Below are 14,174 nucleotides of genomic sequence, written 5' to 3' on the forward strand. Positions count from 1 at the left end.
TCTTGTGCTTAAATTGCAAGTAGGCTTTGGTAAGAGACAGGAATGGCACACTGTTAAGTCTAGTGAGAAAGATGTTTTCTGAAGTCTGTGCACATGCAAGCGCAAAAACAAAGATCACGCAGACAGATGCTCCAAATCACTGAAATTCCTGTCTAATTTGTCAGCTGGTAGTAGATTATTAGAGTATTTATTTGTACAGTAGAGATCCTGAGCACTTCTTTAGCTATGAAGCTATGTATCAATTGAGCGTTATCCTAAACAGACAAGGACTCTTCCTGAAGGAAGGAAGGAAAAGGACAAGCAAAAACTACTCACTGTGTGGAGAGGGAGATCCATTGACAAGGGTCAAACTGTGCCAGTCCAAAACTGGAAACCTTTTTTGCCAAATAAATACAACACACAAAGTTCCTATCTTCTGTTGTACTTGTGCAATACACGCTTAGGGCAGTTTGCACTGCTGATACAGTCAGTACTCACTTTCCTGACCAAGTCTTGTTCCTTCTTCTTCTTCTTCAGGTCAATATTGGAATTCTCATTGCTGTCACAAGAGTTATCTCCAGAATCAGTGCAGACAACTATAAGGTCCACGGAGATGCCAATGCCTTCAAGTAAGTTTTTCTCATTCAAATTATATTATAACAAGTTAAAAATATCACACTAGCATTGTTATATCATAGAGACGTGTATCATGAACTTCTCCCAGAACACTGATATGATTCCTTTTCAGTAAAAAGCAAATAGTGTTAAAGGTAGCCTATCACTCTCTTGAGCGCAGACAATTAACCTATATTTTATGAAAGCTGAATGCTGCGCCGGATGAACCTGTGGTTCAGCATGAGCTAAAGTGTTTTCCTGCTTATTATGGTCTCCAACATTTTCTGATCCATGATTTTCCCTTTTATTAACGGAGACTTTCCTCTTCCTGCTATGTTCAGAGATAAATCTCACAGAGCATCATTAATCCGTACTGGGATATTGCAACTATTCTGCTCCTTCAGAGGATAAACTTTGTTTCTAGCCTCAGTTCAGAATAATATTTAAGCATATGCTTATCTTTAAGACTCTCTTCATACTAAAAAGCACACAGACGTATGCTGGATTTAAATTTGTGCTTAAATTCAAGTGGGTCTTTATATCAAGGTGCCTCTTGGGTTGGTGGCATCTCTGAGAGTGTATCATCTTTAAAACATTGCGCTATCAAGGCTAGAGGGGAAAGGTAAGGTAGACACATCACTACATCCGAATACACAAGGACAAATTCTGATTTCTAAAATCTATAGGATTACATACGGATATGTAGATAATTTAATATACGGAGTTTAAAGATGCTGAAGATTCCATTTTGTATCTCCTAAAGATGCTTTAGTCCAAATATAAAAAGGTCATTGTCTATAACTCAAAGAATGTGTAACTTAGGTAGAAGAAAAATGTGATAATGGTTTGTGTTTAATGTTTCTGAGTCACAGGCTACTGCATGACAAGGATTTGGTGCCACTGCTATGAAATAGTATCATAAAGAATAATTTTAATGCTTGGATTACTTATGTAATTTTAAAAATGCCATTAAGTTTTAAATATTGGTGGCAGTTACCTAATTGAAGTGAGTTTAGTTATTGTATACTTATCCAACAGCAAAAGCAGAACAGTAAATAAGTCTACACAAAAATCTATATGATAATTACACTGTAGTCAAATGAAAAGAATGGGAATTAAAATGACTGTTTCAGGTTTGGCTGAGTCCCTGTGACCTTCAGAAATACAAAGGAAATGTAGGGCCTAAGGAAGCAAATAACTGTGTATTGTCAATGACAATTTGTATAAATTATTAGAATTATGAAGACAAAGGAACAACCTTCATAAATAGAAGAGGAGCTACACAGATTGCCCTATGTACTTAGATATTTCCTTACTTGTATTACAAGGAATTGACTCAATACACAGTGTACCCTGCACAGGAATATATATTAATTTTCAAAGGAAAACTGTGTGTGTACATAAGTAAAACCATTTATGAATGACTGGTCTAGGAATAAGATGAAATAATTTATTCAGGAGTATGTGGTCTTAGCTCAAATGTTATCAACTGTAGATTTGGAATGGTGGAGCTCTGTAATGAAAATGTGACTTCTCCACACACCCTGGCTAAGAGATGCTCCTTGTACCAAGTAATTTTTAAAATACAGTTTTAGGATTTGACCTAACAAAAGTGATGGTGGTGGAGAAAAATGATAAACAATGGGAAGATATATCTGTAAGCATTCAATCATTAAATTATTGGTTAAACAAAATTGCTCTGATAGAACAATTTTCCTCATAGAACTAAATTAATTCAAGAAGATGTAATTGAAAGTACACAGAACATGCAGAATAGCTCTTTTTCTGTATATATCATTACAGAAATGGGTTCTAACACAAAATTTGAAACAAGAAGGGCATAAAAAGCTGTCCAGATCAGATCTTAGAGAGTATTTATACCCTGATTGAACATAGCGGTGAGACATGATGAATTAGTCTCATGTACAGAAGATTCCATGGAGAAAGTAACTGGTCTGTTGGAAAAAAAGGGAGATATAAGGCCTTTGTAACACTGGATTTCATTTTCTTGTCATCCGTATTCTTTAGACAGGTGAGAAGTTTGTATGTCCAGTGTGAGATCATTCTGTCCATGGTACTGCTTTCCAAAAAATAAGAGAAAAAATAAACCAGAGTTCTGTTCTGACAGCTACATGGGAAATGTTTTCTGTACTGAAAAAAAACATGCCTCCAAATGCTGAAGGATCCTAGGTGCTGATTAGAGGTTGTTAACGTGTGGGAGTGGGTACGCACAGCAAGACGGATCAGTGACAGAGAGCACAGAGAAATCAGCAAAATGCAGTAAGCTCTGTAGTTTCTGTCAAGTTGCTGTCAGCAAGGACTACAAGGTAGTTTTTTGAATCAACGAGTTCAATTGGCTTAGGGAGGAATTGCTGAAGACTGCAAAATATTTTGTGTCGTATGAGCCTTACGTAAAGAGCCTGTCAGGCATCCGGCCGCGTAGCACAGTTCATTTGGTACTGGCTGGGGGGGAAACGGCACTATGTGAGAAAGGATTTATCAAGCACTTTGAAACACAGCTGAATTAAAATGGCACCACGTGGTTTTGGTGAGACGAGAAAGCACTTTGTCACCGTGTTGCAGTTGTTTGCCGCAGTGAAGCGGTACATGAAGCGGCAGTGGTTTTATTTAGGGCTGTGTCCATGGTTTCAGAAAACCAAAGACAGAAACTGAGAACTGCAGCGCAAGGAGCTGTGGAAGGGAAGCCTGCTCAATCCAATGAACTTGGGAGGGGAAAAAAAGAGGGATTTCAGAGCTGTCTTTTCAAACTGGAATGAAATTTAAGTGGAAATGAGAAATGAGAAACAGTAAGTTGCTGTCTGCAACAATTTGGCTGATAGCACTTCAACAGCAGGGTGCCGAAGTTTCCGAGCGGTGATGAACGGAAAGGCACAGCAGAGCTGGGTGGAGAGCCAGGGAAGTGCCTGTGGCAGAAGCGTGAGGGAGGTGCCAGCACCAGATTGCCTTTTCTTGGGAACTCCAGCCAATATTTCTATCTGCCTTTAAGCACCTGACTCAGAGGCCTCACCCTTGCAGCTGCTGTTGAGTTTGAATACAAGCAGCCGTCGTAGTCTGAAAATCCCAGCCTACGGGTTTTAAGGACCAGGCTCGTCATGAGGCTTGCCTCTTGCCAGGCTTTGCTGCCAAATGAAAAGTTTAATCGTGCTGACAAGGACTGGCTTCCACTTCTGCTGGCAGCCTGGATGGGAGAGCACCTGACCCGGATTCTCTCCCTGAACTTTAGAGCTCAGTAAAGCTGACACCTCCTCCTGGACTCCCGATCAATGGAGAAACGGGTGCTTCTACCATGCAGTTCAGCTACTGTGTTACATGTTCATCTTGCTTGCCCTAAAAGTTCTGGTTTCTCCCCAGTGACTGAGGGAAGCCGAAACTGCCCAGCTCATACTCAGATACCATAGAATAACTCAGGTTGGAAGGGACCTTTAAAGGTCCCATCTCTGTGCACGTCTAGAGCTAGGTGAGACAACTCACACCTCTGAGGCCATCAGCCCATCACAGAGCAGAGATTACTTAGGAAATTGTCAGAATAAAGATGCAGTTATGAGCCCTGATGATATCAGTTCCCAAGGATATTTATTGTTAGCGAAGTGCTAGTAATGGACCATGTTTGGTTTCCCTACAGATTAAGTTACTTGGCAACGCAAATGGATATTACCAACAAGGCTTGTTTCTCTTGGCAACAGACAGCAATAAACTGATGTAATTATTTAGAGTAATTGTTCGTGATTTTCCATATGGCAACAGGTCTTCTCAAATGCTGACTCAAATATGACTACAGAATATGCATCAGAGTGAGCCAGCGCTCGTTCCGAAGGCAGCGTCTGTTGAACTTCATGTTTAAAAGCCAAAATAGAAAAGGAAGTTGTGAACAAAATTCCTTTTTTTTTATCATGAAATTAATTTATTATTGATCTTTCCCATTCACAGTGCAGTACATCATAGGCTGATTGACCTCTTCAGGTTCGGACGTTGCTTGTCACGATGAAGATATCAGACAGCATCTAGCTGAACATTTTTTTCTAGTTTCAGAGATACTGATGTGGACATGTCTGTCTGTCTGTTTGTTTGAAGTAAATGATAATAGCAGCCCCAAAATAAAATTCAGGATAAACTAAAGAAGCAGCATAAGAGGCTAAGTTTATATGACACATAAACTGCAAAATGCCCAATAATTTAAGGCAAAATGAATATAGTTATTCAGTATATGAGCAGAGAAGCTAATTAATGCCTAATAGACTCCTGTGACAGTCTGAACAGTAAGTATTTGGTTGCTGTAGGAATTTGTGTGTGTGTGTGAAAACAGTCACTTTTTTAGCGTCTGAAACTTTAATTCAGCAAGAGCAGTTCACTGGTAACAGCTGAGCAAAGAGTTATTATCAGCTCCTATTTATTTCTTGAGTTTACTTAAGAACATACTTTTTGTATTATTTTCTGAAGCATACTGAACACATATATAGAACATGGGCTGTTTCACTTAGTTGTGATTGATTAAATTTGAACCTTTTATTAGATGATTAGCTATTGACTGTCAGCAAAATAATTTTGTGTAATAATTCAGATGCTGCTTTCTGAGAATGTTTTGCATCCAGTCAACAGATTTTCAACCAAAAACCTAATTTGAATGTTTTAGTTTATTGAATGCAGAATCAAATATCTTGAAATATTTAACGGCATACATACAACATTTGATTGCATTATCCGTTCTTCTTGACTAGGCTTTCTTTTAGCGAAGTAATGAATCATATGTTTGAGTTTAAGCGTATGAATAGTCTCTCTCAGCTTAATGCAATTAAAGCAGATTAATTTAATGGAATTGCTCACGTGCTTGAAAAGGCACGTGATTACATTTCTGAGTTATGGACCATTTGAACTCTTTCTTACTTACTTCTGCTGTGTGTAAAATCTTAATTCTACTCAGTGCATTCATTAACTCTTATTAGGTCCTAACTAGCTTTTTTTTCTTGCTGCTCTACCTCTTCAAAGTCTCTTTGCTGTGTTTACTTGGGAAGTTACTTCTTTGTTACAGTGAGAAAAGATATCTCATGTGACAGTGTTTTAGAAATGTGCATATTTCATTACCCATGGTGAGAACTCTTCCCCGATTAAGTCTGTCACAGGTCGTCATCTGATTACAGGAGTTACCTGGCTTGTGGATTACAAAGGTTAAAGTATGATACAATTTTCAAGGATCTTAGTTTTGCACTAAGGCTGATATGAATTGTAACAGAGGAAGAAATTCAAAGCACGTCTCTGTTGGAGGAATAGTAGTTTTTGTCTAGAAAGAAATACACCATGCTTAGCCATACTGCTGTGCGTTCCCAGCTAGTACACCTTCGCATTGTATTGTACAGAAGAGACAGTTTCATTACTTTTCTTGAATAAATTGCCAAGTCCAACTCCTACTGAATACTTTCTCAGTGCTTGCTCTGAAATGGTCTAATGAGTTGGAAAAATCTCTATCTTAAAAAGATGAAGTGTACACCTCAGAAGCTAGTGAACCTGAAGTGATAGCTACCATAATCATCCACGGAGAAAGCAATTATGACAAAATTAGAAATCTTTCTTTGCTTTTTACACCATTCTTTCTTTCATTTTACTCATTTCCTTTGTCCCTCAAAACTTGATCTTCAGTAAAATAATAAAACAGCCTCTTAATTCTCTATTAAGTGAACAAAAACATTTTTTCTGTTTGGTTAAATTGATGACTGAAAATTGGAACAAATGGCAGTAGCTGCAGTGCATGGGAGCGAAACAAGGCTTCAAGGAAAGCTCAGTGGGGCAAGAAAGTCATGCAAGCTGTTGTGTTCATTCGTTCCACATTCTTTAACGTAGCGCCAACCACTTTGGATGAAACTGAAAACAAAGCATGTAGGTTTAATGCAAATCCATTCCTTAAAATAAGCTGTACAGAAAGATTTTCGCTTTGACAGATACAAATAGAAGAGGGTTGTCCTCCAACAGCTCATGATGCTGCAGACATCTGTATGGTTTAACCGTGTAATTGACCACTCCAAAGCACTTTACAAAGCCATCTATTATATCCCTGCAGCACACCGAATGCACCGTGGCAAATTGCTCATCCATTTAATCAGTGATCCATTCCATGCCATGACTCTGCATCAGTATTTCACTTTGTTTATAAACATACCACCTGCCTTTCAGCCCAGTCACCTTTTGTCTCGGATATCAGTCCCTCAAATTAGTGCTGATAGCTTCGGTGCTTTTACCATCCGGCATCATTCTGCAAAATACTGTGTACATGTTGCATCTTCTTCTTGTGATTCCATTCCTATTTCATGTCATTTGATAGCCAAAGACGTCTCTTTCTAAGGATTATCTGCAGCTGTTCATTTTCACAGAACGTACTTGTCAATCAGGGCACTTGCCTGAAGCTCTCATGAGAGCTATCCTGCCCAAGGAGATACCATAATCTCCCTCCATAACTAGATTCCACCCCTTTGTGATGCCTTTAGGCAATTGCTTTTTCTTTTTTTTTTTTTTTGTTTTCCTCCCTCCAAGAGGAGTGAGGAGCAACTTGCAATCTGCCGTCAAACTCTTCTGAAAGTCCACTGGAATATAAGATCCATAGCACTAACAAACCCTTTCTGTGCCTTGCTGGGTGGCCGATGCTGCAGCTGCAAGCCCCAGAGTCACCGAGCCCCTCTTTTTGTGTGCGGTGTTGAAAAAGAAAAGAGCTTTTCCCTTTTGCTGAAGGAAAGCCATCAGTTAGAAAGAGCAGTCTGGCAAGTGAAATTTGCTTTCAGCAATTCGTTTTCTTGACAATTTCTAATTGTGTGTAAGAAATCACGTTCATCGAACGTGGCTTGAAACAGCAGGAGTGATGTACCTCATGGAAACTCTTGGAAGGAGAAGAGTGACTAACAATAAAGGAAATAATTAAAATGAAAGTATTAAGCAATGACAATTAGTAAGCTGAAGTGCTACTGCCAATGATAATGTCTTCAAGATAATTAAATTTTTGGCTCATTGAATATGACAAATACAACTGCAGTTTAGATACCTCCTTATTAGACTTGGAGTTTTAGACTAAAAATACATGGGTTTGAATGTTGCCAATGAGACTATTAATGAGGAAGCGCTAATCTTTTAGGAACCATAATTACAATAATGGTATTGCTTTCCTTACTGCAGATGTAAGAGTCATAGCACTGGAGAAAGGCTCCAGGCCATGTTGTGATTGTTCAGGCACATTTTGGGAGGAAGAATAAAAACTTAGAAGTATATAAAACATAGCTACTGAGAGGAGGCTATTCTGCAAAACCACAGAAAAAGGGACAAATAGCAATAGGCTTAAACTGATTTAAAAAATATCAAATATTTTTAAGCTTCTGATAGTGGGAGGGGATTTGCAAAGGAATGGAGTTGATCACCCGGAATGCTGCTGAGCTTCTGCCTTTGAACGGCTTTCAGAAGGGGTTGCACAAATGTCTGTCAGGGCTGATTCTGGTGCCAGAAGTGACAACTGATCCTGTCAGGATGCATCATGGACAAGATGACATTGTTAGTCCTTCCATAGCTTATTTTGTTCTTGGTTGTCTCCTAAGCCAAAATAATCCTTTGTGGGAATTGTTTTCCATCTGATGTTTCTCCTTAAACTGAGTTCACTGCTCCAGGGCAATGGAGGCCTGTTGGTTGTGGGGTCCAAAGCAACAAGCAGCTCTGATACTCCTATGCCTGTTTCTTTCTCTTGTTAGGAAGGGCAGTAAAACACAACATATAAGTACAAAATATACTAGGAAAATTTTATATTTAAGAGGTGCTGGATTTTCAGAGTATAAAGATATAAAACTTTTCATTAGAGATGTTGGATTTAATATCTGAATGTCAGGACAGAATGAGATTTATTAATAATGAGGTTTATTAATTTAATAACTGGGTTATTAAATCCTTCTGATGAAGCCTTGCTCTGAGCACAGCAGAACCAGTAATGGAAGGGAAGGGTGTGAGAGAAGGGGCCATACCAAGCCACCCTTCCAGCTATTTCTCATCTTCAATGTCTAGAAGCCTAGGCAGTGCCTATTGATCGATGGTTGAATCAATTTCTTGGTTCCACCCTCTCAGTCCCTAGCAGACACTAAGAGCAGTCGCTGCAGGTGAAAGCTGTTCTCTCCAGGAGCTTGAGGGTGCACTATGCTGAGATGGGGCCTCCTTAAGTCAAATCAGGTTTTAAATGACATTTAATGAGAACAAAACTCTCTGCTGACCCCATGCCTAAGGTTGGATCATTCCTGAGGAGTCGTTTGCTGTATACAAGGTGCCAGCACACATAGGAGTCAGGTCAAAGATGATGTTAGTGATATAATATTGTGACATAGGGGAACAATGCAGGGGTGGTGTCGTCCCACCCCACACCCCCCCCCACGGCCCTCTGCCAAGGTTGTCTAAAGAATAGCATATCTTGTTTACTTTAGAATTGTAACAACAGAAAGTTTCAGCTTTTGAAAATCTACAGTGAAAAAGAGCTTTGAATTTCACATTCTTTTCTTTTAAAAATGTCCTAATTATTTTTAGGACATTTAATTTTTTCTTAATTTTAATCTTTTAATATCTGATTTTAAGCCATGAAAATACTGTTAGGAAAAGTACAGTGTTATTAGTCACAGCTTTATGCCTGGTACCAGAGTAACAATTAAATGCTGATCGTTCATCATCAAACAGTACAATTCACTGTGAACAGCAATAACTTCAAGAGTTTGCTTGAACTGCTGCATTTACATCTTTGGCCCAATTTATAATCCTACAGTTCTATGTCAGTTTTATGCAGAACAATAAGACAAATATTATAGTTATGGCATTGCAGAAAGTAAATGCTTACTTAAACATGCACCTTGTGCAGAGGTCTAGGCAACCTTGTAAATCACTACCCAGTCTGACACAGCTAAGTGTGATTTACACATTTTCCTGACAGTGCTTTCTCAAAATAAAATTAAATAAATGAAAAAGGCAGGTAAGTGTAATAAAGAAAAGGTCCTATTTTAGAATCAAAAGTCCTTTTAAACTTTTAGGTGCTATTTTCAGGTAAGTAATAAAATGTCATTAACTGTAGATCTGTTACAGGTGTTTTGGAAATAGGAACTGGAGATTATGCCTGATTCTTTTCAATTGAAAGGGATGTGAGGCAGAAACATATTTTAGTGAAAGAAACTGAATAAGAAGCACTTTTCTTTTGGAACAACATTAGAAATAATCAAAAAGGCAGTTAAGTCAGATGATAACTGAAAGCATGAGAATGTGAAGAATAGTGAGATTTTCGAAGTGAGGTGCAGTAATCACTCCACCAAGAGCCATGTTCTTTAACTCCACTGTTTTTATTATCCCCTGTGAGCCTCACGTAGCTCCTCCAGCTGCTATCCCAAGTTAGTTGCCTTATTTTAATAAAGATATTTGAAAACTAGGGCATATCTGAATACAGTAACAAAACAAAGAAGCCTTGGGTGTTCTCAAGTGAGTAGAGATAGTAATGATTCAGATTACTTGTTCAAAAAAGTAAGCAGCGGTAGGACAGACATAAACATGTACTGAGACACATAAAGGAGTTTGTCATGAGCTATTGTCTGAGCTCACTGTATAGAACAAGAGAATCAGCAAATCCTCAGCTCAGAAATTAAAAAAAAGTAAATGAACACAGAGTCTGTTTTTCATTTTCATAATGCATATGGAACCACAAGCGTACCCAATACAGCAGCCTCTTACTGAAGCAAAGGGCTTGAGACAGTTCCAAAAAGCCAAAAGAGCCTCAGACACAAGTGCTGGCATTGGAGCAGCTCCCCAACAGCCACCTACCTCTGCGGCCAGCTCGTGCTCCACGAGACAGCTGGCCAGCAGCCCGCAAACCTCCCGCTCCTGGAGCCCTCACGGATATTGCAAAGGGGCAAGGGAGAAAAGAGAAGGGGACTGGAGCCTGGCACGACTGAGCCTGGATGCTGCGAGGAGGTTAGTAGAGAAGAAAGCAGGTTTTTCCATATTTTCCATTTGCAAGCAGGTCCTTGGGAGAAGGCAGGAATCAAACCAGTTAGTAAAATATTTTTGTTTTTAAAATTAGTAAAATATATTTTTTTAACTTTTCTGACTGGGCTTTTCTACAAGTAATACGGCATCAGCTATGACATTAACTTTGATAAACACTGTAAAAGCTGTATGCTGGTTGTCTTTAATGCCAGCTTAATAAGAAATATAAGTTCCTCATATTGCAGTGTTGCATATCTGAATGCTTTTCTGCAGTTCCTGTTCTCCTCCGAAGCAGTGGTCACTAGCAGTTTTTAGAAACCCGGCAGCAGGGCAGTGTGATTGTAGTTGTACTTCAGTAATTCTTTTTTTTTCCCTTATGTACATTTGAGACAGGCGATCAAGCAAGTATACGGCTATTTATTTGCCAGTACTGCAGTTAAAGCTCATATGAACCATTACACAGAAAATTACTTTTCTTTCTCAGTTTATATGCCTGACCTTGACAGCTTTGCTGTTCACTGGTACCGTTGCCATGGAAATGGGAGAATGATCTTTCTGTTGATATCATTGCATAATTAAGGGTCACTGAGACAGTTCAGGTCAAGAGATCATTTTCAGAGTTCAGCTCCTCGGAGGGTGAATGTTATTCCACAGAAATTTTGTGTATAGGTTGATGTGATTTTTACTTTGTCATCCTAAATTAAACTATGAGCCTCACTGACTTCAAGCTAAGAGCCAGAAATATTTGCCAAACCTACAGAATTCCAGTAAACCGCATCTTTGTGAGGCTGCTTTTTCAGGGTGTTCCCAGGCATTCAGAACTACCAAGCTATGAAGTTCATTGCCACTTGTCAGCTGAGCAATGGTTTGCTCCTGACCATTTTGAATTGTGTGTACAACACAATCACTTATACTGGTAAAAGCCTCTGGTGATGGAAATTTCAGTCTCTCCAGGGTGTAGGTAGCTCAGAAGTTTTTTTTCCTAATGGCTTCTCTTAAAAAACTTGACATTTCTACAAGGGCAGTTTAAGAAAGGACACATAGGAGCCTGTCCTTCTCCAGTGGACATCAATAACAGTTTCTTTCCCTGCAAATGTATATATTTGAAATCTGTCCAATTTTTGACAGGTTATGTTTGCTAGATTACCAGTCATTTTTGTTGCTTGCCTCCAGTCTTTCCAGAGGACCACACTTTTCTTGAAATCTGATACCCAAACCCCAACGTGATGCTCCACTTCTGGCATCACCAGCATGGAGCACAAAGTAAGGGCTACTTGACGTTTTTAACATACAATATTTCTGATTTGATATCCTAGAGTATGAAAAAAAAAGTTGTAATGGGGTTACATCCCTGACTGGAGTTTTATAAGTCTTAAAAAAATCAATTTTATAAACTGTATTTCATTATAATTAATTAAATGAAGCTAGCTCCATTTTAACACCTAATCCTGTGCCTTGGACAACTCCTGAGATGTTTAGGGAAAAAAAAGGCCCCATCCACATTAGCCGCCTGGTTTGGCAGGCCGAAGTAGATGTTGCCATACTGTTCCCGTTTCCTTTGCTTTTGTTTTTACACAGAGATTTTTGAAAAGTTTGTCTACCTATAGATTCTGGCTCTTTAAGCAGGTCTACATTGTTGATATACTCTTTCTTTTTCCCTACGTGCCCTTTCTGAACAACCTGTTCCCTTTCATATTGGTATTTCAGTCATGTGAATTCTTCCCTCAAATCTCCTGTTATGTGAGGAGAAGTGAACACTATGAGGTCCTTTTCATAACTTCTGTAATTTGACAGTCCTTCTTTATTAGCACTGGGTCTGTCGTCTTGGTTTACTGCTGGGAAAACAAAGATTTTCACCGCATGATATAATAACTATAAAAAAAATTCAGATGACTGTAAATAGTGCAATAAGACTAATTTTTAGTATGTTGTTTCAAGATGACTTGCGGAGATTTAGCCAATTAAAAACAGTAAGTGTGGGGCTAATGTAGATTCATGCCTCACACTGACAATATACCTACGGATAGTCTGCGCAAAAAGCTGTCATGAGATGGAAGAAGTCCTGCACTGGGAGCTTTGAAAATGGATAAAACAATGGAGACTGTAATGGAAGAAATAATTAGGTGCAAATGTTGGAGAAAAGAAGTAGATGACATCTAGCCCGGTCCATCTGGCTCCCACAGGCAGGACCTAGCCCTTTGGGACACTTCCATTGCCTTGTCCTTGGAAGAGACAGGTAATGAGTTTTCTGAGAACAAGCTGTCGTAACAAATTCTTTCTCCTGGGCTGAGTCCAACACAGAGCTAGGCACTAGGTCGCCATTAGAAGAAGGGGGGAGTCTGAAGGAACATCTGTTTTCACATATGCAGAGTGTCCAGAGCAGCCAAGTTTAGATTATCCTATTAATATGTTGCTCCTATAACAAACTTTATGGTCATATTTGGCAATTAATTATTTGATATCTTTGTCTGACCTAGAAACAGAAATAATACCATAACTTTTTTCAACCCAGAGCTAGCACATGGCTAACTGTATATGGATAAAACCAAATCCTCCTGCATAGTTTTTGTTGTCTGGTTGTGAGAAAAAAAAAAAAACGCTCCTCTTTTCTCGAGTGCTTGCTCTGTGAGGGGCAAACCGGAAAAACAAGAGAACTGTTCCATCTTTGGAAATAAAATGACCCGTAGTAATAGCCTGCTGTATAAAAAAGACCTGACCCATTAGAACATCGCAACTTAAATTCTTTTTAAAACAACAAATTAATGCCTCCAAGACATGCTGGTCAATCTGCTTTTGTGAGACTATTAAAGAACCCCTAAAGTGGAAGTGGGTAATATTTTCTTGTCTTTTTTTCCCCCCTCTTACTTCCTTTACATTAACTCCAGAATCAGCTTTTAAGGAAAAAGAAATAGGGAAGTGAACCATCTGTGTTACAGAAATTAATAAATCTTCACTATTGTAAGGATCAGGGCTTGTTCTTTTCCTTTTAAACTGCTTTCATTTTCCACATGGTTTTCTGAGAATTGGATTGTTTTGGCTTCTGGCCATAGTTGTCAGTACCAACTGCTGGAAAATTTGTTCCGTCATCCATTACTGGTGTCTCCAAAAAACCATTTTCAGCAGCCACGTTTTTTGGATTGCCAAAAAATTTAAGATGTAACTGCAACAAACAGCCAACCCTTTAGTCTACCTGGATTTTAATGAAATGCACCATTGATTGTGAATTTATTATAAATGATTGTATGCAAAAGAATTGTGTCATTGCTCGCCTATGATGGTGCTCAGCATATCTTAAGTGGTTGTCTAACTGGAAATATTTTTACTGCATGTTCTTTTAGAGGTTGCTATGGGAAAAGAGAAAACATATTCTGTTACCCTGGGGCTGTTCCTGAGGTTCAAGTGATGCTTCAGCAGAAGCAGAGCATGAAAAGAAGCACAGAGAGATACAATATTTTTATGATTAAAGAAAAAATATACAACAAGACTATTCACTAGCAAAAGCTCCCAGTCACCTTTTAAAAATTATGACTTTGCTAACGACAGAGAAGCTTTTGGGTGTCTCTTGGGAATGAATGCACGTACAACTGGGC

General features: G+C 38.8%; 1 protein-coding gene across 1 annotated transcript in view; it reads left to right on the forward strand.

Annotated features, from left to right (window-relative positions):
• ADGRD1 (adhesion G protein-coupled receptor D1) overlaps nt 1–14,174 on the forward strand; it is a 151,415-nt gene that overhangs the window by 122,770 nt on the left and 14,471 nt on the right. Inside the window, exon 21 of the mRNA XM_086761376.1 lies at nt 517–608. Within this exon, the coding sequence (XP_086617502.1) occupies nt 517–608 (92 nt within the window). The remainder of the gene's footprint in view (nt 1–516; nt 609–14,174) is intronic.

Source organism: Chlamydotis macqueenii, chromosome 17, assembly GCF_036417535.1.
Source record: "Chlamydotis macqueenii isolate bChlMac1 chromosome 17, bChlMac1.mat, whole genome shotgun sequence".
Taxonomy (NCBI): Eukaryota; Metazoa; Chordata; class Aves; order Otidiformes; family Otididae; genus Chlamydotis; species Chlamydotis macqueenii.